The sequence below is a fragment of the Carlito syrichta genome, unplaced genomic scaffold, assembly GCF_000164805.1.
Source record: "Carlito syrichta isolate Samal-C Ts95f unplaced genomic scaffold, Tarsius_syrichta-2.0.1 Scaffold309451, whole genome shotgun sequence".
Taxonomy (NCBI): domain Eukaryota; kingdom Metazoa; phylum Chordata; class Mammalia; order Primates; family Tarsiidae; genus Carlito; species Carlito syrichta.
Genome location: NW_007253547.1, coordinates 203,457 through 230,284, shown reverse-complemented (window position 1 = coordinate 230,284; position 26,828 = coordinate 203,457). Strand labels below are relative to the sequence as shown.

The 26,828-nt window shown below is 37.5% G+C and overlaps 1 protein-coding gene across 2 annotated transcripts in view; it reads left to right on the top strand.

The window, feature by feature from the left end:
- Positions 1-26,828, top strand: part of LOC103269691 (myb/SANT-like DNA-binding domain-containing protein 3) — a 145,327-nt gene that overhangs the window by 103,885 nt on the left and 14,614 nt on the right. For both annotated transcript variants that reach the window (XM_021717176.1, XM_008067254.2), the window contains 2 exons: positions 12,371-12,519; positions 14,339-14,404. In XM_021717176.1, the coding sequence (XP_021572851.1) occupies positions 12,371-12,519; positions 14,339-14,404 (215 nt within the window). The remainder of the gene's footprint in view (positions 1-12,370; positions 12,520-14,338; positions 14,405-26,828) is intronic.

The window sequence follows — 26,828 nt, the reverse complement described above, 5'->3', positions numbered from 1 at the left end:
GTATGTTCCCCGTATGCCTAGATGTTCGAAAAGTTTTTATCAAGAAAGGGGTGCTGGATTTTGTCAAAAGCTTTTTCTGCATCTAGTGATATGATCATGTGGTTTTTGTTTGACATCTGTTGATGTATTTAATTACATTTATGGTTTTACGAATGTTGAACCAGCCTTGCATACCAGGGATGAAGCCCTCTTGGTCATGATGGATGATTTTTGAGATGTGTTGTTGAATCCGGTTTGCTAGGATCTTGTTGAGAATTTTAGCATCTATGTTCATCAAAGATATTGGCTTGTAGTTCTCTTTCTTTGTTGGGTCTTTACCTGGCTTGGGTATCAATGTGATGTTTGCATCGTAAAATGATTTGTGGGGAGAGTTCCATCTTTTTCAATCGCCTGGAATACCTTCAGTAGGATTGGTATAAGCTCCTCCTTAAATGTCTTACAGAATTCTGCTGGAAAGCCATCTGGTCCAGGGCTTTTTTTGTAGGTAGTTTTCTTATTACGTGGTCAATTTCCTTGATTGTTATTGGTCTATTTAGAGCCTCAATTTCTTCTTGTTTCAACCTAGGCAGGTTGTGTGATGACAGAAAGTCCTCCATTTCAGAAAGATTTTCAAGTTTGTTTCCACAAGTGTACATAGTAGTCTCTAATGATCTTTTGTATTTCTTCAGGATCAGATGTGACTTCATCTTTTGTGTTTCTGCTTGTGTTTATTTGGGTTTTTTTTTTTGAGTTGGAGTCTCACTCTGTCACTCAGACTGGAGTGCAGTGGCCGCTCCTGGCCACCGCAGCCTCGGCCTGCTGGGCTCCGGCAATCCATCCGCCTCAGCCTTCCGAGTAGCCGGAATTACAGGCATGTGCCACCACGCCCAGCTGATTTTTTGATTTATTGTAGAGATGAGGTCTCGCTGCCCAGGCAGGTCTCGAACCCATGGACTCAAGCAATTCACTTACCTCAGCCTCCCAAAGGCGCAGGATTACAGGCTGAGCCACTGAGCCCGGCAATTTGGGCTTTTTCTCTCTTTTTCTTGGTCAGTCTAGCTAGGGGACCATTGATCTTGTTTATCCTTTCAAAGAACCAGCTTTTTGTTTCATTGATTTTTTGTATTATCTTTTTGTCTTCTGTGTCCTGGATTTAGGGTTTTATTTTGGTGATCTGGATTCTTCTGCTGAAATTAGGGTTTTTGTGATCTTGCTTTTCCAGTTTCCTTAGGTGGCTTCTTAGGCTGTTAATTTGTGATCCTTCTATTTTCTTCATGTGCATTTGTAGGGATATAAATTCCCCTCTTACTATAGCTTTCATGGCATCCCAGAGATTTTGGTATGATGTTTCTTCATTTTCATTGTTTCCAGATGTCTTTTAATCTCTGTTTTGATTTCATCATTGACCCAGGAGTTATTTAGCATCATGCTGTTTAGTGTCCATGTCTTTGTGGGTTTTGGGGGGACCTTATTGGTGTTAATGCTTATTTTTATTCCACTGTGGTCTGAGAAGGTGCATGGTAAAATTTCAGTCCTTTTAAATTTGCTTATGCTTGACTTATGGCCAAGTATGTGGTCAATCTTAGAGTACGTTCCATGTGGTGATGAGTAGAATGTGTATTCTGTGGTCTTTGGATGGAGGGTTCTGTAGGTATCAATTAAGTCCATTTGATCAAGAGTCACATTGAGGTTTCGAATCTCGTTGCTGATTTTTTGTCCTGATGATCTGTCTAGGGTTGTGAGTGGGGTATTAAAGTCCCCAGCTTTGGTGGTATTGGAGTCGATATCTTTTTTTAGTTTACCTAAGATCTGCTTTATGAAAGTTGGTGCTCCTATGTTTGGTGCATATATGTTTAGGATGGATATTTCTTGTTGATGTATTGAACCTTTTATCATCATGTAGTGGCCTTCTGTATCTTTTTTAATTTTTGATAACTTAAAGGGTATTTTGTCTGAGTTTAAGATCGTGACTCCTCCTTTCTTATGTGTTCCATTTGCCTGAAAATTTGTTTCCCATCCTCTTACTTTGAGTCTGTGAGTGTCCTTTCTAGTGAGGTGAGTCTCTTGAAGGCAATAGATTGTTGCCTGGTGATATTTTTTCCATTTTGCCATTCTACGTCTTTTCAGTGGTGCATGTAGTCCATTCACATTCAAACTAATTATTGAGATGTGAGAGTTGATCCCTATCATAATGTTCTTACAGAGTTATTGTTCTTCCTGTTTGTGTGTTGTCTTTCTTTTGGTTTTAGAGTTGGATTATGTGTGTTTTTAATCTTTTGCCTATACTCTTGTGAAGAACGTTGTTGTTCTTTTTTCCTTTTCTTCTGTGTTCAATACTTTCTTAAGTGTTTCTTGTAGCGGTGGTCTGGTGGCAATGTAGGTTCTTAGGGATTGGATATCTAGGAAAGATTTCAATTCTCCCTTACTGATGAAGCTTAGCTTGTCTGGGTAGGTTATTCTCAGTTGAAATTGTTTATCTTTTAGAACTTTGAAGATGGGGCTCCAAGCTTTCCTAGCCTGGAGGGGTTCTGCAGATAAATCTGCTGCTATTCTAATTGGTCTTCCCTGGTAGGTAGTCTGACCTTTTTCTCTTGCAGCCTTTAGGATTTTTTCTTTTATACCTCCTTTATTTAAGCAAATTATTATATGTCTGGGAGTTGGTCTTCTCATTTGTTGTCTTGCAGGGGTTCTCTGAATCTCTTGTGTTTGAATTTTTTCATCCTTGATGAGATGAGGGAAGTTTTCTTGAATGATTTCATGAAATGTTTGTTCCAGTGTGGCCTCTGTTTCTCTCTCTGCCTCAGGAAGGCCAATTACTCTTAGGTTCGGTCTCTTGAAGTAGTCATTCATCTCTTGAAGGTTTTGTTTTGTCTTTTTGAGCTACTTTTCTATGCTTTTGACAGTTTGAGTTAGTTCTGTGTTTTGGTCCTCAAGCTCCAAGATTCTTTCTTCTGCTTGGCTATTTCTGCTTTCCATGCTTATTAGTTTGTTATTTATTTCCATCACAGTATTGTTTACTGCTGTTATTTCTGACATCAGCTCCTTCCTGTTTTCCTCTTGTCTCTCGTCAGTTTTTAAAATTCTCTCTATTAATGTCTTGATGTCTGGGTTTGTTGCATGTGACCAGTCATTCTGGGGGCTCTTCATTGTTTGTGTTCCAGAATCTGTATTCCGAGTGTCTGATCTCCCAGGGGTGTGTGTGAGACCTATATTCTTCTTTTGATTTTTTTCATTTGTACAGTTTTTTCCCCCTCCCTACTTTTTCCTTCCCTCCACATCACCATCTTCTTTAATTCTGTTATTCAGGTTGGAGGGGTTGTTTTTACTTCTGTTTGCTCAGTCTCCTGTTGTTGTTTATGTATGTCCTCTTACTTTGTTCAATTCTGGAGTTACACTGTCGGTTGGGGGTGGTCCTTTTTGGAGTTTTGAGATTTGCTTAAGGGCGGAGCTGTGATTCAAAATGTATCTGCAGGTCCTGGTATCCATCGACAGGTGTATGAATAATCTGAAGCTCACTTCCCACTGCCTTGGAATCTGTCTGTGCAGTGGGGTTTTAGGTTTACTCCCTGAAAATAAAATGTGGTTAACCGAGGGAAGAGAATGGAGCAGGCAGTAGGGGGGCTGGAGAGAGGGGTGGAGAGAGAGAGGAGTAAGGGTGAAAACAGACGAGTGTACCAACAAATGGAGAGAGAGACAAAAATTGAAATATATAAAAACAATAGACTATGACTACAAACTAACCAACTCCCATACAAAAAAACCTAAAACATACAATGTTGCTAACATACGAGTTTACCAACCTCCTTTTTGGTGTGCCATTCCTCTATACAAAGATATGGTTTACAGAGAGAAGAAAATAAACGAAGGGAAAAGAAGGAGGAAAAAAAGGGGGGAGGAACAAAACAGAAGGAATAGAATCAAGTCAGTAGACTTAGAGAACCAATCAAACACACTGAGACTTTTCGTTTAAGTCAAATGTCCTTTCAGCTCTGATTTCTAGCTGTCTTTTTAAGCTAGTAAATTTGTTCAAGGTTAGGATCCGTTGCCCCTGGACTGCTGTCAAGGGCATCACTCAGTTCTCCACTGCCCCGTTCACTACACTACTCAGATCTGACCTGTGTCTGTCAGGCTTCCATTTTTCCCCTTTCGGTGTTGTTACTTTGAATTGCCAGCAGGTGGTGTTATCCCTTGCTCCAGATGATCTTTATCACAGCTGCTTGCCCGCCCCTAAGGGGAGGGAGATGTTGCCTGGAGGCACACAGGAGGAGACCCACGGCCTGGCAGGACGACTGGTGGTAGTAGACCCCAGCAGATCTTGCTCACAGGGGCTTCCAGGTCTGAAGTCGTGGATAGCCTCAGGCACGGGCCATGCGATGTGTAATGGCTGCCTTGCGGTGGCGGCTGTGGCTCACCTCAGGCACTGACGGTCCGATGTGGAATGGCTGTTTTGGCGGTGGCGGCAGCCAGTGGCTGTCCTCAGGCACAGGCAGAGTGATGTGTAATGGCTGTCTCGGAGGCAGTGGCTGTGGCAGTGGCAGCGGCTCGCCTCAGGCACTGGAGGTGCGATGTGGAATGGCTGCTGGTTGTGGTGACAGCGGCAGCAGCAGCAGCCACAGTAGCTGCCCGGACTGTGGTGATACCTCAGTGAGGTCTATGGCCGAGCTCCGAGTGAAGAGCAGGCTGCCGACCATGGGATATGCAGCCTTTGGGGAGAGAACCAGAGTCTCTTTTTGATCTCCTGGTTGGAGAGTCTTACAGACCAAGCTGCCCTGTCGCCATCTTGCCAGAAGTCCCTCACTATCTTTTTCATATACTTGGTCAAACATTTCCTGGTTGAGGTTCAGTGCCCACTTTGAGCAAGGCCTCTTGTTAAACAAGTAATTACGTCCTTGTTTCTCCATGCTGGATTAATGCGATATCTTTTTCTGATTCCTGAAGCAGTTAAATACTGTCTTCTATTAATCACCATTTCTGTTATAGTGCCATCCCAATATTACCTATTTTTACCTCTTAAACCAGGGGTCGGGAAACTTTTTTTGTAAAGGGCCAGATGGGTAAATACTTTAGGCTTGGCAGGCTACATGTGGTCTCTGCCACACCACCCCTTTAAAAATATGAAAATGATTCTTAGTTTGTGGGTTTGCTGAAATAGGCTTCAGTCTAGATTGACCCACTGTTGTAGTTTGTCAACCCCTGCTTAAACCATCCATCATGTTTTAAAAAGTGCATGATAAAGTGACAGCAAATAGTGCCTTTATTCTAGGTTGAGTTGTACTCTCCCCTTGTTATTTCTTAATTCTTACTGTTTTTCATTACTTCTCCATTTTCTTTACTTTGTGTTTTCGCTCCATGTTCTCCGTTAATCTCTTCTACAAATGAGAAATCTGTTTTGGTTAGGGAAGCCTTTGACTTTACCCTTTCACTTAATTTCCTAATTCATATCGTTTAGCAACTTTACCCATTGAGGCATATTGAAAGGGAAGAACTTCCCTTTTTTGGGTGATCTCTTCTATTACCTTTCTCTTATTTTTCTTTTCTAATGTAAATTTATGAGAAAATCTGTTAACTTTACCAGATTGCTGTTTGAAATTAATTTTGTCTGTTCACTTGCCTGATTTGACCCCCTCTAATCTGCCCATCTCTTTCATGTTATTTCACAGCAACCTACTTACAACCATGAAAATGATCATTCTCAAATATTGTTTTTTTAAAATCATCTTACTCCTTTCAGGACAAAACATGTATTTGGATTTGATGTTCAGTACAGCAATTTGGAATTTGGAGGGTATTTAAAAAGACTTTTAAAATTTTAATATATTAAATAACAACATTTTTCTGTAGAAGTGAACATGGGCTCTTCCAAGTGTAGCAGTCCGTATACAGATTCAGGCTATGTTTATTTCTGCTAGAAGTGTATCATTTCATTTCAGAAGTGAAATCAGTGGTATATGTTTATCAAGATCCTTATAGAGAGAATCTGAAATACTGTTCCTTAGTAGAAAAAGTAGATTGAATCTTTGAAATCCTATTTCTAGTGATAATTTCTTGGACATTTTTATTGTTGTTGTTGTTTTTGGAGTTTGAGTCTCACTCTGTTGCCCAGTCTGGAGTGCAGTGGCCGCTCCCGGCTACCGCAGCCTCAACCTGCTGGGCTCCAGCGATCCTTCTGCCTCAGCCTTCCAAGTAGCTGGAATTACAGGTACATGCTACCACGCCCGGCTGATTTTTTAAAAAAAATTTATTGTAGAGATGAGGTCTCGCTGCCCAGGCGGGTCTCGAACCTACGGGCTCAGGCAGTCCACTCACCTGAGCCTCCCAAAGGCGTGGGATTACAGGCTGAGCCACCAAGCCCGGCTCTTGGACATTTTTATACAGACTTTTCATCATTATAGAACTCAAAAAGTTTGTTAAAAGTCGTTATTGTATGATTTTTCCCCCCCTTTTTATGCTGAGCCTTGAGTAAAAGAAACAGTGGCAAAAAAATGAGGAGAAATGGAGCCTTTCCTTGATAAATTATAAGCAGGGAGGTTTCACAATTAATTTAATGTTTCAAGTTTTGTTTAACGGGAAAGGTCTTTGGACATTTAATACAAAAAGCATTGTTATTAACTTTGGTAATGGGCAAGTCATGATCTTGGAACCTCAGTGACCTTTTAGCATTAAGTTTCCTTTATGTATTCTGTTGTAGTAACTTTGTTTCTGAGCACATGCTTAGATTGTTAGTATCAGCGTGGACCAAGAACAAGTTATGCTAAATTTAACCTCATTTTCCTTTTGGATAGTGTAGTAACATTAGTGTATCAGGGCTGAGGCTTAATTTGGATCTAAACAAGATGTTAATCAATCTTACTTGTTATACATGATACAGGAATGTGGGTCAGATGATAGGTGCCATTTTAGCTGGTTAACAACTTTCCTTAAAAAGTGTTCAGCAATTGATTGATTTGTCTATAAACATTGAGGGTAGGTTTCTGATAATGTGACACGTGGCTCTGTCTTCATCCTGTTCTAGTCAGTGCTTTTATTGATGACTTGTATAAAAGTATGAGGTATTCTTGTCAAAAATGTGAATACTTCAATCTAGAAGAGACATTAGATGATAGAATTAGAGTCCAAAAGATTTCAGCATGCTCAAATACTCTAAAATTTGATAAAGGTCAATGTGAAGTCCTAGCCCTGGGTTCCAGATGATAGCAGTCACATGTTTTGCAGACAGTGTCTACAGAGTTGAGTATATTTAAGAATCCCAATATGAGTCTGAAATTTGATGTGGTTATCAGAAAAGTTAATGCAATCCTGCTTGTGTTATATAAGCTTAGTATCCAGAATAGTAAAGAACTGTAGTCAGTGTTTTTGTTCTTGGTCTCATATATTATGAGATACTGAAGCTGGAAAGTGATCAGGATGGGGCAGATGTTTAGACACTATAGCAAATGAGGAACTGTTGAATAAACTTGTGAGTTCTAGTCCTGAGAAGTAAAAACTTATATGCAATATGATGGTTATCTTTGAATGCTTAAATGATATTATGGGCGTCTTACATGTAGATTCAGAAGCCAGACTCAGAGTTAAGGAGTGGAAGTTTTTAGTGTGCTCAGTCCAGGGAAGAACTTACTCATTCATGAAATATACTGCTTTGGTGAATTATTAAGCTGTCTATCGCTGCAAATGCTCTGGCAGGGGCTATTGACAATGTAGTCACAAATATTGCTGAGGGGAGCCCTGCATTGAGTGAAAGACTGGAATAGTTGTCTTTCTATGCCTCAGCACTCTTTCAATGTTTGTTTAGACACAGAGCTATTATGACTAAGTATTTGTGCATGTTTTTACCCATACATAGTAGATTGTTTTTCTCTCCATTTGTCTGTGCCTCTTCCTCTTATCTAAAACTTTAATCTAAACTCAACTTCTGTGATTGACTAACTTCCCAATACACTGTCTGGTTCTTTTTTCATGTCTTGATTTCTAGAAATTAAGTTTTTGGTACAATATTATTTTTGACTTTAGTGAATATTCTTAGGAGTTAAAAATTTTTTTATGATGCCTTAATTTTTAAGTTGTGAAATATAGTATATATTCAAAAGTGTTTAAAAACTTATACTTTTGATTTAATGCACAAAAACATAATAGGCTTTTGTGAATCCTACCTCCAAAGCCAAGAAATAGAATTTTAGTGGTAAATAGAATTTAAGTGGTCCAGTCATTCCTCAGTATCAACAGGGGATTGGTTCCAGGAACCCCCAAGAATACCAGAATCCAAGGATGTTTAAGACTCTCCTTTGGCCTTGTAGAACCTGAGGATATGGAGAGCAGACTGTACTTCAGTGCCCCTCATATCCCTCTCCAATTGCATCTTTGGCCCAACTTGTGGAAATCATTCACTTCCTTTCTTTATAGTTTTACTGCTTGTGATAGATCCCTTAATAATCTATTTTCTGACTTTTGATTGATTTTGAATTTTGTATAAATGGAATCATACTATGTGTATTCTTCTTGGTCTTTTGCACAGCATTATGTTTTTGAGATGCATTTATGTTGATGCATACATAGTTCATTCATTTTCACTGCTTGTTGAATTCATTTGTTTTCTACAGTGCATTTTACTGTTAACCATTTGGATTATTTCCAGTCTTTTAGCTCTTATGAATAATACTGCCATGAATATTCTTACATACATCTCCTGGTGTACATGTGTAAGAGATTTTCAAAGGTCCTGCCTAGTCGTGAAATTGTTGGGCATGTGCAAGTCTAGTTTTCATGGGAATTCCTGCTTTCCAAAGTTGCTGTACTAGGAAGCTCTCCTACCAGCAGAAGATAAGAATTCCCTTTTCTCCTCATCCTTGCCGGCACTTGCTATTACCTTTTTTCTCAAATTTTGCCAATTTAGTGAGTGTGGATGGTATCTCATTGTGATTTTAATTTTAATTTTCCTGGTTATTAAGGAGGTCGAGCATCTTTTCACAAAAGAACCATTGTTCATATATGCATCCTCTTTTATTTCTTTATGCCCTTCTCTATTGATTGTATATCTTTTTGAAAAATTGATTTATATTTATGTATTCTGGATACAAATTCTTTGTTAGTTATATGGGCTGTTTTCATCTTTTTGTTTGCATCTTGTCTTTTTATTCTCTCTGTGAGGCATTCCTTATTTCAGAGTCAGATTTATCAGTGTCTTCTGTTTGATCTTCTAAGTCTTTATAGTTTTGCCTTTCTTATTTAGTTCTTCACTAAGGTTTAAAGAAATCTTCAAACACACAGAAAAGGGGAAAAACATAAAGTAGACTTCTCCCCATACATTCATCTTCAGAAAGTTCAATTTTGTTTCATCTTTTCTTCTTCCCTTCCTTTTTTGGGAAGTACTTTAAGCAGATCCTGGCATAAAGTTATTTTACCTGCACAGATTTCAGTTTTACTGATATTTTATCTACTTGATATATAAGTTACTGTGAGACTTATATTAAAATCGACCAAGGAGGATTTGGCGATTTCTCATTGTGGTTTTATCAATTTTTGCTTTATGGATTTTTGAGGCTATTTAAAAATATTTATAATTATTTTATCTTCCTGGTGGATATATATATATATATATATATATGTGTATATATATATGTATATATATATATATATATATTTTTTTTACTTTTATGAAGGGACTTTCTTTATTTCTGATAATCCTTTTTGCCCTGAAGTCTCATATCCGATATTAAATATACCAGATTTCTTCCACACTGGATATGGTATCTCTCTCACTGTCCTTTTATTTTTAACTTTTTGTTTCATTAAATTTTAACATATAGCTAACTATCTTTGTGTTTAACTGGAACATTTGGTCTGCTTACATACATTATAAATACTGATATATTTTAATTTTTTTCTGTTATCTTGTATTTTTGTCTTGTCTTTTCTTTGTTTATTTCCCTGCTTTTTTGCCTTCTTTTTTGGATTTTTTTCTCTACAATTTTCAAAGTTATGGATTCTCCTTCTTTAAGTGGTAACCTTAGCAATTTTAACATGCATATTCAGTTTATCACAGTTTAAAAGTCCATGAATATTGCTGTTGTTTAAACATTTTAATTTCAGACACCCCAAATTTGTATGCTATCATTGTAATGTATTTTAATTTCCTGTTTTAAAAAAATGTAACCATGCAGAACATTGTTGTTGTCTTTATTTGGTCGGTGGTTTGTTAATATTGCTTACATACTTGTACCTTTCTTCTTCACTTATATTTGCATCTCAGACTTTCCTTAAAGGATCATTTTTCTACTGCCTTTAGAATTTCCTTTACTGCCAGTCAGCAGGTGACAATTTTGTAAGTTTTGACTGCTTCCAAGTTACTTTTATTTTACCCTCATTCTGGAAATATTTGTCTTTACATAGAATTCTATTCTATCATAGCACATTGCAGGTACTATTGCCCTGTCTTTTAACTATAAATACACAATTTGGCTTCAGTACTACTTTTGGAAAATCAGTTTTCCCTATTATTCTTGCTTCTTGGAAGGTAGTCTTTATTTTCTTTCTGTATACTTTTGAAATATTCTCTTTTTCTGGTTAAAAATTTCACCGTGATATTTTAGTGTGTGGGTCCATTGTTAGTAATTCTGTTTATTGGGCTTTTGGGATATTTAGATTAGTATCTTTTTTAGTTTTAGAAAGTTTGAAGAGAAATTGCTGAGAATATTGCCTAGCCTCATTCTTTTAACTACTTTTGAAACCCATGTTAGATTTTACTTACATTTCTGACTTTGTATTCCATGTCTCTTTTTCCTCATGCACCATTTCTTTCATTTCTTTGGGTTTGTGGTCTGGGTAATTTCCTCTGTCCTGTCCTTTAGTTCATTAATTCTCCTTTGGTTCATCTAATCTTCTATAAAACCTACTCATTGAATTTTTTATTTCTAGTAACACATTGTTTATTTATGGAAGTTCTGTTTGGTTCTCTTGAAAATCAGTTTGTTCTGCTCATTTTGGTGTTTTATATCCTTATTTGTTGAAGGTATATAAGAGAATGCGTGTGTGTGTGTGTATGTGTGTGTGTTGCTTACTTTTCTCAGAACTGCATCTGTGGAAAATCATTGAAGTCTAGGATAAAGTTGGATTTCTCCAGAGAAGAATGCATTTGCTTCTGTCATTTGCCTGGAGCACCTTCTAGTCCTTGACCACTTAAAAGAAATTTTTGAAGTTTTTCAGAACCACCAAGTAGTATTTTAAGTTGTAATTATCCATGTGAGGGCTGACTTGTGGGTTTTGAATTCTCAGGGGAGATGTTTTTCTTTTCTCTCTTCAATTCCACAGCTCAAGGCAGCTTTTTTTTTTTTTTTTAAACAATCCCTTTGGAGTATGGCAGCTTATTTCCAATTTACCCTCACACTGAAGGTTATAGGCCTTTTCTTTCTTTTTTGAAGATCCAGATTTTCTAGGGTCTGCAGACTCCCCATCTTATATAGGTTGATATTCTTTATCACATGTTCCCAGAAGCCTGCAAATCCAAAAAGTTGACAATTGAATTTACCCAGTTTGGCAAATTCCAAATCAGCTTTCGAGAGCTCAGTTGACCTTTCTTTGTTCCTATCTTCAATTAATTTTTGTCCTGAGTATTTCTAGCTTATCAATTTATGAATTCATTCAAAAGAATGTTTTGAAATGTTTTATCCAGTATTTTTTGTTGATTTTTAGTGAGAGGATTAGTAAAGATTCCTAGTCCACTATGTTGCTGTGAATGAAGAGTCTTTGTTTTTCATTTTTGTTTTTCTATTCCCTACTAGATTTAACTGTTCTTAAGGAGTGACCTTGCTTTGAACTTCCTTGACCACCTCTGTAGAATGTGCTCAGTGTTCAGTAAACATTCAGTTATATAGGTAGTCACGTAGCTAGAAAATACTTTTAGGGTTCCCATTTTACATATTTCATATCTATTATATTTTTAATCTTCCCAATTATTTGGTAAGGTAGGTATATTACTATTACTTCTATTTGATAGATTAGTAAACTAAAACTTAGAGGAAAGAATCTGTGTATAAATCTGGTAATTAGTAGGGCTAGAATTTAGATTCATGGCCTTTGATGCATAATTCTGTGTGCTTTCCACTATGCCATTTTACTTTTAATTAAGGTTGTTGACATTTGCTGTCTTATTCTCTTATCTTGTTATGAAAATTCTAGATAAACCACTAGGTTAATAATATCTAGATGAAATTTTCTCTAAATTCTCACCTGAAAGACATTTTTAACTGGGTATTCACTTTGTTTTTACTTTCATCAGTGACTTGAAACAATATATTGACTTCTGTTACAAAGAGCAGAAAAAAAGAATTTTTTTTTCTGTTGCAGCATTTATGAAATACTTTTTGTGTAAAATATAGATAATTTTTGTCTTTTCCAACAGGTGTGTATGTAACATAGATTGCAGTGGATATAGTTTTAATCCCGTGTGTGCTTCTGATGGGAGTTCGTATAACAATCCCTGTTTTGTTCGAGAAGCATCTTGTATAAAGCAAGAACAAATTGATATAAGACATCTTGGTCACTGCACAGGTAAAAGTCATTCTACCAATTGAGAGACCTGTCTTTAATATTATGTGTATCATTTATTTGTACATCTTGATAGTGTTCCAAATTTTTAAAGTGAGAAATCCTTAAAGCTTTTTTTGTTATTATTTCATATTTCAGAATTTATCCTCTTACTAATTTAGATTTTTAAAAATTTATTTTCATCTTTTTAAGATATAACTCATACTTCCTGGTTGCTTGTTTAGATATTAAACTGATTCTAACATGGAATTGCAGATATATTTATAATTATAAAGTTTTCTCAAATTTGGAATGATTATAGCTGTCAAAGAGTAGTTAATTTATTTTAATTACAGTAAAACTATGTATCTATAAATGTTGCCACATATTTGGTAAACCTTTTTTCCTAGAACATAATAGTTCACTTTGTTTTTACATTATCTCTGTTGTTTTTACCTATATGAATTATGTACTGTTAGAGATTTTGGTGTGAAGCTAGAGAATGTAATGAAAAATTATTACCTTCAGTTTAAAATTATTTTTGTCCTTCTGTCTTAGAAATCATGACACTATATAAGAATGAATTTGTTTTCCAATTCTACTAGAAGTAGCCATAGTCTCTAAAGCCAGAGATTCTCAGTCTTTTTTTGCTCAGCAATACCTACATGGGTTGGCAAATGGACTGTTTTTTCAGTAACATATGTGGGCTGGGAACATTCTCATGGACTAGGATTGCACATCTTTCTTGCTTACTAGTTTCACACCCTGCCCTCCTTTCCTGAGCCCTTGCCCCTTTTGGACTTACTCAAGGCATATACTTTTATCTGAGCTGAGGGCAAAAGTTGTAAAGCAAAATTTGGTACTTTATATTGGTAGCACATAATTTGTGACTCATTGCACAACTGATTGCAATTCTTCTGGTCTAAGCTACCAAAGAATACTCAGGAAGCTCTTAGGAGGTTTTCTATGTAGAGGTTGCGTGTGGACATGATAGAGAACATTGCTTGCCAACAGGATCCTTAGTAGGCACATGAACTACTTAACTTGATCTTGAAGAAGTACAGTTTGTTTTTCTTTCAAGGGTTGACATTTACAGCTTACGTAGGCAGAATAACTTGGAGAAAGAATATCTTCTTTGAGGAAAAGATGTATATTTGAATGGTACTTCCCGGAATTTCAAGTTCAGAGCAGTTAGTCAAACTTGAGAACTTATTGAAATTTATGCAGATTTAGAATTCTTTAATGTGGTTAGTCATTAAGTTTTGTCTTAGTTTCCTGCATAGTTTTTCATCCACCCTTAACTATACCTTCCCTTTGCTCTTCCACTATGTATTGGGAAGCACAACTTCCCGATGGGTGGGTTATGATTTATTTATAGTCTTCTCAATCCAGGTGTAATTCACCCATCAGGGATCATTTTTGATAGTAAATGTTTCATAACACAGCTGAGATTCCACATTTATCTTAATCTGATGTTTCCAGGGAAACAGTGGTAGGAGAAGGTAAGTCTTGAAGCATTTGCACCTTGGATAAAGGGTTAACCCTTTTTCCTCAGGGTATGTTATTTAAGTTTTAATAGGAAAGACTTTTTAAAGGAGATAACATTTGAGCTGAAGTACAGATGAAATTAGACTCTTTACCACATACAAAGAGCATGTATACGTAGGATTTCTTGAGGTCTGAGACAGAAATAACACAATTGATCAAGAGAATGATGAAAAATGTAAGCAGGATAAGTGGACAGAGTGAAAAATAACCTAGAATAATTTGGAGCATTTGGAAGTGTTATGATACGACTCAAGCATTGTATGTATCTTAATTCGAAAACAATTTTCTTTTATAGATACAGATGACACTAGTTTGTTGGGAAAGAAAGATGATGGACTACAATATCGACCAGACGTGAAAGGTACTGAATCATGCTTTTCAAATTTTGGCCAACTATTAAAATTTGGTCACTAGCTGTCTTTAGTAGTCCTATTTCCATTATAACAACTCCTCCAACCTTGCTCTTTGTAGTAATGTACATAATACAGTTGATTACTAGTATTAATATTAACTAAAACAGGTAAAGTGCATCTCAGTTTAAAGTACTCTTATATATGCTTTTAATGAAAAGTTTTATTGAGATAATTGAAGATTCACGTGCAGTTGTAAGAAATTATACAGAAAGATCTCTCATATGTTTTTTAAAAAAAACTTTATTCCTTTAGAATCTACTATTAACATTTGCCCTATATACCCAGGTCTTTGAACCTTGTTTCCTTTGCCTAGAACTCTTTACTTCATTTTCTGATTAAATCCCAGTCATCCTTTTAGTCTTAGCTTGTAAGTAGTTTTCTTTCATAATATCCCTTAACTCTTAAATCTAAATAAAGTAGATGCCTCTCTTACATACGCCTCTCTCAGAAAACTTAGCCTACTCTATTATATTTGTCTTTTTTATTCATTTGTATTCCCCTCTAGGCTATGAATTCAGTGAGGACAGGAGACCCTGTCTGTCACATGTTCACTTTGTGTCCCAAATGCCTAGTAGAATGTGTGGCACATAAGTAAGTGCTCCATACTTGGTCTAAAATGGATGTGGCTCAAATGTGCTATAGGATTTATTTTTACAAGGTCCCATTTCTAGTAAAGGTCAAAGCAGAGATTGGATTCCAACATCTTTTACCTCAAGTTCATTGCTCTTCATTGTTTTCACATCCATTATTTTATTTTACTCTTATAACTACTCTGCTAGGTAAGGACCAATGGCCACATTGAAGATCAATGAGGTTATATCTAGTTCACTGAAACAATCTAGATCTTTGGACTTCTAGACCAGGACTTCTATGTAATTACTCTATGGATAGAAATGCATCTTCTCTCCATTTGTTTGGCTATACTAATGGAAAGTTTTAAAAACATATGTGAGCTGCCTTTTATGCCTAATTTCTAAAAAATATGTAAAATGGGAGTGATAATAGTACTTGATTCCTAGAGTTTTATAAAAATTAAATGAAATAATACATGACAAGTGCTTCGAACAGTGTTTAATATACTTGCAAATGTTCAACAAGTGGTGGCTATTATTATCATTGAGTAATTTTTACTTCCCTTACTTAAAAAATAGCAAACTCGAATCAGTTATAAAGCATGAGCCCCTGAAATATCAGTTCCATACATTTATACAAAGTGCTGTATTTAAATAGGAAATCTTATGTATTTCTATAGGAGATATAATAGTTCAGCCTCAGTTTTATCCAGTGTATTGACAGTCCATGACTAGAGTAAGAAGATTATTTTTCAGTATTTAGATGCTCATACATAGGGCAGTTTGGGAAATTGTGTGTGCTCAAAACACTTGTGTGCCTTTGATAATTCAGTGCCTAGGCCCCTTTCGACATACTTAAAATTTTTACACACAAGAATTGATCTGTAATTTAAATGAATTTATCCTAATTAGTAAATATAACTTATTCTGTACCTAATTTATACTGATCATTTTTACTATTTGTGGATAGAAAGATATCTAACACATGATATGCAACTTTAGAGAGCTTGTGATAGGATAAAAAATGCATATAACCAACTTCCATCAAAGCAGAAATTTATTATTGTCATAAATGTAGTACAGTTAAAAAGTACAATGGAGCCGGGCTCGGTGGCTCAGCCTGTAATCCCAGCACTTTGGGAGGCTGAGGTGAGGGGATTGCCTGAGTCCGTGGGCTCGAGACCTGCCTGGGGCAACTTGGCAAGACCTCATTTCTACAATAAATCAAAAAATCAGCCGGGCATGGTAGCGCGTGCCTGTAATTCTGGCTACTCGGAAGGCTGAGACAGAAGGATCGCTGGAGCCCAGCAGGTCGAGGCTGCGGTGGCCGGGAGCGACCACTGCACTCCAGTCTGGGCGACAGAGTGAGACTCCAACTCAAAAAAAAAAAAAAAAAGTACAATGGAAAATCAGAAAAGATGAGATTACTCTTTGATGAGGACAGTGGGGATCTGAGAAATGTCATGGAAGAAGTAGAACTTGAGTGAACCTTGAAGATGATTAGAATTAGAACAGGAGTCAGAAGGATAGTTCGAGTGGACAGGAGAGCATGAACAGAGATGTGTACACAAAGGTTTTGACAGGATCTGTTGGAGAATGATAAGGAATCCTTTTGGCTGAAGAGTATGGGGCTTAAGAGATAAAAGTGGAAGGCAAGGTTAGAAAAATAGCTTGGTCCAGATTGTGTAGAGTCTTGAATGCTATGCTGTTCTATCCTAGGGAATTTAGACTTTATTTGTGGACAGTAGGGAATCATTAATATGTCTGGAAAAGGCAAGGCTACAAAGCTAACCATTTGAATGAGATACTAGCAGGAACATTGTGCTTATTTGTTTACATTGGAATGGAGGCAGGGATACTCAAAAATAGATATCTGCTTAGACACAAAAGATAGTTAAAAGTGACTTAAGACTTCAAACTCAGATGACTTGGATGATGGATTCTATTCATAGAACTAAGAGTGTGGGGAGGGAAAGGTGCTTGGAGTATGATATGGGAGGAGTTGACGGTGGAGGTGACTGATTATATTTTGGAGTTTGAGGTGCTTATGGAACTCATCCAGTTGACTTTGTTCAGCATAAATTTGTGAATCAGCCCTTGGATATAGAGATGATAATTAAAGTCATGAGAGTGAATGAGATTATAGAGTTGTACCATCTAGTACAATAACCACATGTGACTATTTAAATTTACATTAAAATGAAATCATGCCCCATTTCAAATGTTCAGTAGCCACATGTGACCAGTGGCTCCTGTATTGGACAATACAGAGAACGTTCCAGAGTTATAGAAAGTTCTGTTGGATGGTACAGTTATTTAAAAAGGAGAGAAGATCCAACTTGAGAAGAAGCAGAAAGAGGATGGAGAAGAAGAAAACCAAAGGAAAGGGTGGCTAATAGCTTAAAATGCTGCAAAAGTTATTAGAGGATGAGGACTGAAATGCTTGAATGTGAAGAGTATTGTTGACAGTCTTGGACCACAGAGTTTCTTTCATGAAGAATAAAAGATGAAGCCCAAACCGTGAAGTGTTCTAATAGTAAGGAAATAGAGATTAAAAGGTAACTCCTGGCCGGGCGTGGTGGCTCAAGCCCCGTAATCCCAGCACTTTGGGAGACCGAGGTGAGAGGTTTGCCTGAGCCCGCGGGTTCGAGACCAGCCTGGGCAACATGGTGAGACCTCGTCACTACAATAAATAAAAAAATGAGCAGAGCATGATAGCGCGCACCTGTAGTTCCAGCTACTTGGAAGGCTGAGGTGGAAGGACCACTGGAGCCCAGCATGTCAGCACTGGGGTGGCCATGAGTATGCCACTGCACTGCAGCCTGGAAGATGAAGTGAGATTCCAACCCCCCTCCCCCAAAAGGCAACTCTTTTTATTGCATATTTTTTTTACCCTGTTTGCTTTTATGTTTTGTTCTCATAGCATTTATAGAAGACTCTTATTCACATCTGCCATACACAGCCCAGTTGGGGAAGGTAGGGCAGGGATCTAAGGATAGAGACTACAAAGTGAAAAGTAGGAACATAGCACCAGCCAGAGTGGAAGATAGTGCTCATTAAGAAAGATCTTCAAAGTTAAGCTCTTAGAGAAGAGTGCTTGTGAAATGGAGCATTTGAAATTCCAGAATAGAGGCTAAGTGAGAGCTCTTCATGGACTGTTGGAAAACCTGTGGTAAATATTGAAACTGGAGTGTTAGAAACTCTGCTGTAGCTATTGAAGTCTTAAAGGATGTGATGATTGAGCATGAGTTGTGTGGGAGAAGGGTATGCGACACCTTAAAAACTTTATAGTATAGAAAATTTCAAAGATATATAAAGTGAACACAATAGCATAATGAATCCTAATAGACTCAATACTTGCCTTCAACAGTTGTCAACATTATGCCTTTCTTGTTTTGTCTGTATACCTCCACCCATGTGATTATCATTATTTTCATTTTATGGTTTTTTAAGGTATAATTTACAACGCTGAAATGTACAAATCTTACCTGTCAGTTTTGACAAAAGGATACAACCCATGTATTATACTATACCTTCTCGTGATGGTTAACATTTTCATCTACCCAGGAAATTACTTTGTGGTATCATGACATTTTAATATACCCATTTTGATTCAAATATATTTTCACGTAGCCTAAAATCTAACCATAACACTTTTTTATTATGAAGACATTCCTACTTCATTCCTGAGCTTCACCTCATCCCAACCAAACCACGTCTTTGACCTCGTTCTTTAACTTCATTAGTCTCTCTCTCTCTTACTCCTGCTGCTGGCCAGGGATACTAGAGATATCAAGATATTGATATTATTGCTTTCATTACTTGGTACTATGTTTTTGTATTTATTTATATATATATATATATATTTCAGTCCAGTTCTTTTGATATTCCATTTTTAAAATGGTTTTGACAAATTTGCCCCATCAAAAGGTTAAAACTGTGAACCAGGTGCTAAGAACACTGAAGGAAATCTGAGAGAGAGACTCATGGAGGTGGTAGAAAGTCATACTGAGGATGGTGAGCAGGCTTCTAAGAGAGGAAGGTTGCTGGGAGGTGCCAGTGCAATGCTGGCCTGGAAATGAGTGGTGAGTACCTCAGAGAAAGGTGGAAGGGAGGGGTGTCTAGGAAGTAATGTAGTCTTGGCACATTAGGAAGATGTAAGGAGTATTTACAAGGGAAGAGTTGAGGAGGCGGGTGAGCTTATTCACATGAAGAAAACATGTTTCTCTGGGAAGAGTGGAAAGGTTATTGAAGGAGGAGCCAGGGTTGGTATGTAGGACAGTGGGGTTTAGAAATGAGAGAGTAGGAGGTGTTGGAGTATAGGTAGGAATTTATATCTAGGTGAATAATTCTTTAATGGGGTCCATGGAGACTGGGATAGGGAAGGATATATGGCGGGATATATTAGTGATGAAGACTGGGGGATGTAGGGTAGTATAAGGAAAGCAAGAGAGAATATTTGGATTTTTAGCTGTAGGGATTTATAGAAATAATGAGCCTGAGGGTTATTGATGCAGTGTGATAGAGTTGTGGTCTCAGCAGTTTCCCTTCCATGTGCCAGTCTCAGTTGCTAATAGCAGCTCTCCATGCTTTCTTTGGGTCATACACTGATAAACCGGGACAGATAGCCGTGGAACAAACCTTTGCAGCTAAACCATCTGGTGCTAGGTTTCCTTCTAACATCATCCCTTAGAACTATAACTGTCCTTTGTGTTTGAAAACACTGCTGCTGGCAGTAGATTTGTTTCTGAATGCTTCTGTGGGTGAAAGGAACCACTGGATAACTGAATGTACTTTTTACATTGCACACACATACATTGTTCAGAGACTGGCAGTTGCAGTTGTTGTTCATGGAGCCTGTCACCACTTGCCTAAGGGCATTGTTTAGGCAGGGGCATTCTGTGCCCAGTTCTTACTGTGCATAGGCCACATCTCTGCTGTGGTTTCTGAAACCATGCTTTATTACATCTTTCAAACCTTTTAGCTTCTCTTTATAAAGTTGTCTAATTTACTTGGGCTAGAGAGCAGGTGCTTGACCATTCTGCTTTGTCCATTCCCTATACATCTCTCAGGGTAGCTCGGAGAAATAATAGCATAATGGCTAAGAGCTTGCGCTTAGGAGTCAGACTTGGTCTATGCTTAAAAGCTGTGTGTCCTGATTTCTCCAAGCCTCACTGATCACATCTATAATTGGGGGCAATAATACCTACTGTGTAGGATCACTCTGACTATTAAATGCTATATTACTGAATTCATTGACCTCCTGAGATTAGGCAATCCTCCTACTTTAGCCTTCCAGAGTAGCTAGGACTGACAGGTGTGTGCTACTAGCCCAGCTAATTAAAATAATTTTTTTTTGTTGAGACAGAGTCTCTCTATGTTGCCCAGATTGGTCTTGAACTTTTCGGCTCAAGTGATCCTCCTGCATCAGCCTCCCAAAGTGCTGGGATTACAGGTGTGAGCCACTGTGCCCGGCCCTAATTTTCAATGTTATTATGGATATTGCTAATACTTTTGTTTTCTAGTTTCATTTTTGGTGATCTGGCTGTGCTAAAAAGTCTTGCTATTGGTAAGTTATCTATCTTGCTATTTAATATTATGGCTCATGAGTGACATCAGCAGGGAATTTATCCATTTAGCAATTATTAATCAATTGCCCTACTATGCACCAGGTGCGTTTACCTATTTGTGTTATTATTTAATCCTCATAACAACCATGTTATTCTCACTTTGCGGATGAAGAAGCTGAAACTGTGAGAGTTTGTTGCTCATGTAGAATGGCAGAACAAGGACTAGAAATCAGACTCTCTGACCCTAAGTCCTGGTGCTCTTTCCCTTTGTATCTCAACTATTCCAGAATTCTGTCTGACTCCTTGCTTTCTTTCTTAATCACCTCCAGACTATTTCATCTGGTTTCAGCTGTTGCCTTAGTGAACATTACAGTTTGTTCTCTAGCTTTGATCTTTCTCCAAACACTAGTTCACATATCCAGTTGTCTAGAGGGTCTTTGTGCTTAATTTTTGTTTGTTTTGCCTTTGCCTCAAACTCTAGGAACTTCCAGAGTGCCTGGAACATAATAGGTGCTTAGTAAATACTTTTTAGATGACTGGATATCTAAATTTGAACTTGGCTTACTATATTTTTTCTATTGAACTCTCTATCACTAGGTTCATATTTAGAGTCATTTTTATACAATTTTGTATAAAAAGCATCTTCAATAAAGAGGACAGTTCTGTTCTACTGAACACTTACATGTACTGGGGTTAAGGCTGGCCACTCCTAAAGATAGTTGCAAACTAAGCTTGTTCAAATAAGGATAGGATTTGGGAAGTTCTACTTTACGAATAAAAGATGGGTGGGCAGTTGGGGAGGGGGTGAACAGACCCAGGGAGGTCTACACAAAGGTAAAACGAGATTTCATTCAACATAAAGAAAATCTAATAGTATTGGAATCAACTGTGTTATGAGTTCTTGATGTATGTAAGTAGAAACAGGCTCTGAGTGTTATAACTAAAGGGATTCCTTCGCAGACCAGGTGGGCTGCAAGAACCCTTCTAGATCTGAGTTTCTGAACTCATTCACTTTCCAAAGCATCTTCAAGTCATGTTTATTTTCTGGGTGTCTCTTGTTTCTGTTTCTACTGTTGAGCTTTAGCTTAGCTTTTCATTGCCACAAGTTTGGATTATGTACTAGCCTTCTAATTACTCACCAAGTCTATCTGGTCTTTCTAGTTCCCCTGCCCCTTTGTCTTGTATGCTGGTATTAAATTATTTTAACAGCATTATTGAAGTATCATTTACATGACATTAAGTTCCCCATTTTAATACAATTCAGTGGTTTTCAGTATATTTGCAGAGTTGTAAAACTGTTATAATCTAATTTTAGAACATTTTCATCCCTCCCAAAAGAGCCCTCATACCCATTAGCAGTCAGTCACTTCCCATTCCCCCTAACCACTAGTCCTAGGCAACCACCCTCAACTAACGTTTATGTAAAACATGGCTTTCATTGTGCCCTTCTTCAGCTAGAAGACCTTTAGTGTCTTTCTTGTACCTGTGATTAAGAAAACATATCACCCGGAATTCAAATTTTTCTATAATCTAGTTTCAGTTTACTTTTCCAATTTTGGCTTACAATCTTCCCCAGTGTGAATGTACCACTCTAGCTAGGTTGCTGTTCCTTATTCTTGAGAATGCTATGTTCATTACAGCTTCCCTTTGAGTCCTATCATTCCTCTATCTAAATCTATTTCAGTAAGTCATTATCTTTCCTGAGTAGTTTAGCCATCAGTGAGTCCTCCTTTGAATTTGAGCTTCCATAGAACCCAGTGTTAGAAAGTCATCTTTTGGTATTTAATTGTAAACTGCCATGTTGGATCCCTCATTTTATTCAGCTTTTCACGTGTGTATATTGATTTCTTAAATTGATTATAAGCTTCCTGAGGGCTTCCTCTGCAGCTGTGGTGGCCATGAACTTGTCACTGCACTCCAGCCTGGATGACAGAGTGAGAATCTAACACACACACACACACACACACACACACACACACACACACACACACACACACACTACACACAAACAATAATAGCTTATTCAGAAAGGCCCACGTATGCTTTTTCATTATGTCCTTTGTAGCTTAGCTAAACATATGGCTATTAGGTCAGCGAGCTGAGTGCCACTGGTGTACAAAGAATTACACAGAAAGTAGATGAGAATAATAGTTTATTTAGGCTGTGCGTGATGGCTCAGCCTGTAATCCCAGCACTTCCAGAAGCCGAGGCGAGAGGATTGCTTAAGTCCAGGGGTTTGAGACCAGGACTTGGTGAGACCTCATCTCTACAATATATCAAAAAATTAGTCAGGTGTTGTGGAGTGCTCCCATAGTTCCAGCTACTTGGAAGGCTGAAGTGGATGAACCGCCTGAGCTTAGCAGGTAGAGACTGCGGTGCCCATGAGCATGTCACTGCACTCCAGCCTGAATGACAGAGTGAGAGTCCAACTCAAAAAAGAAAGAAAGAAAGAAAAATAGTTTATTTAGAAAGCACATTAGAAAAGAAAGAAAGAAAAGAAGTGAATATACTTCTTAAGGGAGAGACAGGGCCAGATGCTAAGAAAAGCATGACCCTGAATGTTCTGGGCTGGGGGCTTATAAGGCCTTTTTTCATGGGGGGAGGCAAACATTCTTGGGTAAGATAACACTGGGGCTGTTGCCATAGTGGTAGTCTGTTTTCTAATAACTCTGATAACTGGATAGATGGACTGTGGCCAGTCAACGGGTGGTAAATCATATAGACAAGAAGGGCTGGGCAGATAGACAAATGCTTGGAAGACAAATGCTTGGGACAAAAATGAGATGTTAATCTTAATGTTTTGGGACCAAGTAGAATGAAACTCACTTGGGGGCTGGAAAAACTGGTTCATCTAGTTAATATTATTGCTGTGAATGCAACATTGACCTAAGTATCTGACCAGGTGACCAGAGAACCTAACCTTCATTTTGGGCTCTGTTCTTTCTTTCTTTCTTTTCTTTTCTTTTTTTTTTGAGTTGGAGTCTCACTCTGTTGCCCAGACTGGAGTGCAGTGGCACACTCATGGCCACCCCAGCATTGACCTGCTGGGCTCCAGTGATCTTTCTGCCTTAGCCTTCCAAGTAGCCGAAACTACAGACTTGCGCTACCTTGTCTGGCTAACTTTTAATTTATTGTAGAGATGAGGTCTCACCAAGTTGCCTGGGCTGGTCTCGAACCCACGGGCTCAGGCAGTCCACTTGCCTTGGCCTCCCAAAATGCTGGGATTACAGGCTGAACCACAGAACCCAGCCGGCTCTGTCCTTTCAATGGCACCAAAATAGTACGTAAGTATAATGGAATGAATAATGGTGGTATTGGGCAGAATGTTGAATTTGGATTCTGTGAATTTGCACTTTGGCACAGAATTCAAAGTCTTATTAGACATGTTCATATTTTATATGTCTTTACTTTGTCTACAACTTGATACCACATTATTTCATTAATTCATTCAGTGAATGTTTATTGATGCCATACTTTGTCTATTAATTTCTCAAAACACAAAAAGTTTCTAAAAAATTTCTCAAAACAAAAAAAGTTCTAAATTTAATTAACTTTTTCTTACTGTTTTCATGAAGCTGAGTTCTCTGAGCTGAGAACTTTCAGCTCTGCATTATTCTTGAAATTCCCTGCTGTTTATAGGATTTTCTTATGGTAGATTAGTGTATTCCATGGCCTCTATAGACCTTATACAGTCCTTTTGTTATACACATTATAGGACTTTATTACTATAGGTTGGTACATAACCTCAATCTCTTTAGTCCTGCTGTTACATACTTTCATGGTCATGTTCTGAGAAGTACTATAAGGAGATGACTGCTTTCCAGTCATTTATGTCCTGATTGGGATGTTGAATGGCATTTTTAGTTTGAAACTGTAGCAAGAAAAGTACATTTGATGTCAGTTATTTGACTTCTGTTAAACTATTTCTCATTAAGGCTAAGTTGCTTTAGGAAAGTTTTCTGCTTTGATCACAAGCGTTGACAAATACAAGATCTGTTAATTAAGTTTTGACCTCTGTGGTGAAACACAGGATAGGACTATTATAAGCATTTCAGTTCATTAAGGGATTCAGTCTAGAAACTTTTATTTGGATAATTTTGTCAGTGGAAAATAATGATGATACATTTCATAAATACTGTTTTTCTCTTTTTACTGGGAGAAAATTAGAATTTACTCATTTAAGAAACACTTATTGAGTACGTAATAATACTTAGTAATATGTATTTATTAAGTACTTACTGTTTGCAAGGCATTGTTTATACATTTGTATATACTTATGTACTCAATACACTAAATGTATTATCTCATTTAGTCCTCAGAATAACCCTATGAGAAGGTAATATCATTATCATCTCCATTTCTCAGGTGAGGAAACTGAGGGCCACGAATGGTGGAGTAACTGCCTTTAGGTTACATAGCTAGACAGTGTTGTAACCAGGATTCAAACCTAGGCAGTCTGACTTTAGAGTTGGGCTCTTAACCGTTGTATGTACTACCTTCTGAGTGTTAGGAGTTATATGTAAATGAATAACACAAGTATTTAGATTCTTAAGGACCTCATAGTCTCAGGGTAGAGACTGATTAAAGAAACCCAAATAGCTATAACACAGACAGGATCCTGAGTGTTGCAAGAGGAGTGAGTGCTCAGGATGAAGCAGCCAAGGATTTCTTTTGCCATGGCAGCATTTTGGTCTGGGAGCTGGAGGAGACCTCATAAGCCCTTTGAAGACAGGATGTCTTAATTTTTGAGTCCCCAGCACCTAGCAGAGTACCTGGCATATAGAAAGTAATCAAATAAATGATAAATTAGTCATTTATTTTGTGCTGTCCCAATATGGAAGCTACTAGGCACAGTATTAGGACAGCGCTACTGAGTAATTTTTTTTTTTTGAGTTGGAGTCTCACTCTGTCACCCAGACTGGAGTGCAGTGGCACACTCCCGGCCACTGCAGCCTCAACCTGCTGGGCTCTGGCGATCCTTCCGCCTCAGCCTTCCAAGTAGTTGGAACTACAGGTGCGCGCTACCACACCCAGCTAAGTTTTTGATTTATTGTAGAGATAAGGTCTCACCAAGGTGCCCAGGGGGGTCTCAAACCTGCAGGCTCAGGCAGTCCACTCACCTCAGCCTCCCAAAGCATGGGATTACAGGCTGAGCCACCAAGTCCAGCTGATATTGAGTATTTGAAATGTGGCTAGTCAGAACTGAAATCAGTTGACTGTAAATACCAGATTTTGGATACTTTTTTTAAAAAGTAAAATATCTCAATTTTTATGTTGGTAACATATTGAAATGATAATATTTATTGGCTATATGGGTTAATGTATATTATTAAAATTAATTTACTTGTTCCTGCTTATTTTAAAAATCTGTCTACTAGACAGTAGTAAATTAATATGTGTCTTGCCCATCTCTGTTGGGTAGTGCTGATCTCATTTAACTCCCTCAGAGAGAGGAAGTGATTTGACTAAGGTTGCAGAGTAGTAAAGACATTTTTAAAATTGGGAATTTATGTATGAGATTTCTTGGCTTCTAGTGTCGAGGCATAAATTAAGTTAGTACAGTGTAAATATATACATTTTGAGGTAAAATAGCATTACTTTGATCTTTGTTAGAGGTGACATGATCTCTCTGCTTTAGTTCTGCTGTCATTGAGCTTAATAATCATTACATTTTTTCTGTTTATATGTAAATTTTGATCCTCAGAAAATCTGCATTTTTAATTCTCAGTGCTTTCACACTTGACACCTCTGTTCTCACCTCTCCCTTGATCTTCTTCTTACACATAAGTACTCACAACCTCCTGTGTCATTCCTTTTTAACTTGTTTCCATTTTTCAAATTTTATTAACACCTTTTATTTGTATTTAGCTGTGACATGATGTGCTATATAAATAACTGGTTGTTTTAGTGGTATTGTACGTCCATTAGTTATCTCACATAATTCTTTCACAATTGCAAGAAGTATTCTGGTTTTATAGTTATGAAATCTCAGGTTTAAGAGGATAGTAAGCTCAAGGTTACACAACTGATAGTGCACAGAATCTGCAAGCTGGAACTATAAGAAACGGCAAGAAGCTTGGAATTTTTTTTCTACACATGGACGGGCCTGTAATCATTGGGGAACTCTAGGTCCATGGATCTGAGGATTAATGTATTGGTGACTATGCCAAACAAAAGTACAAAGATCTATTCCAAAATTTGTGTATGTATGAGAGAGAGAAGGGGGGGGA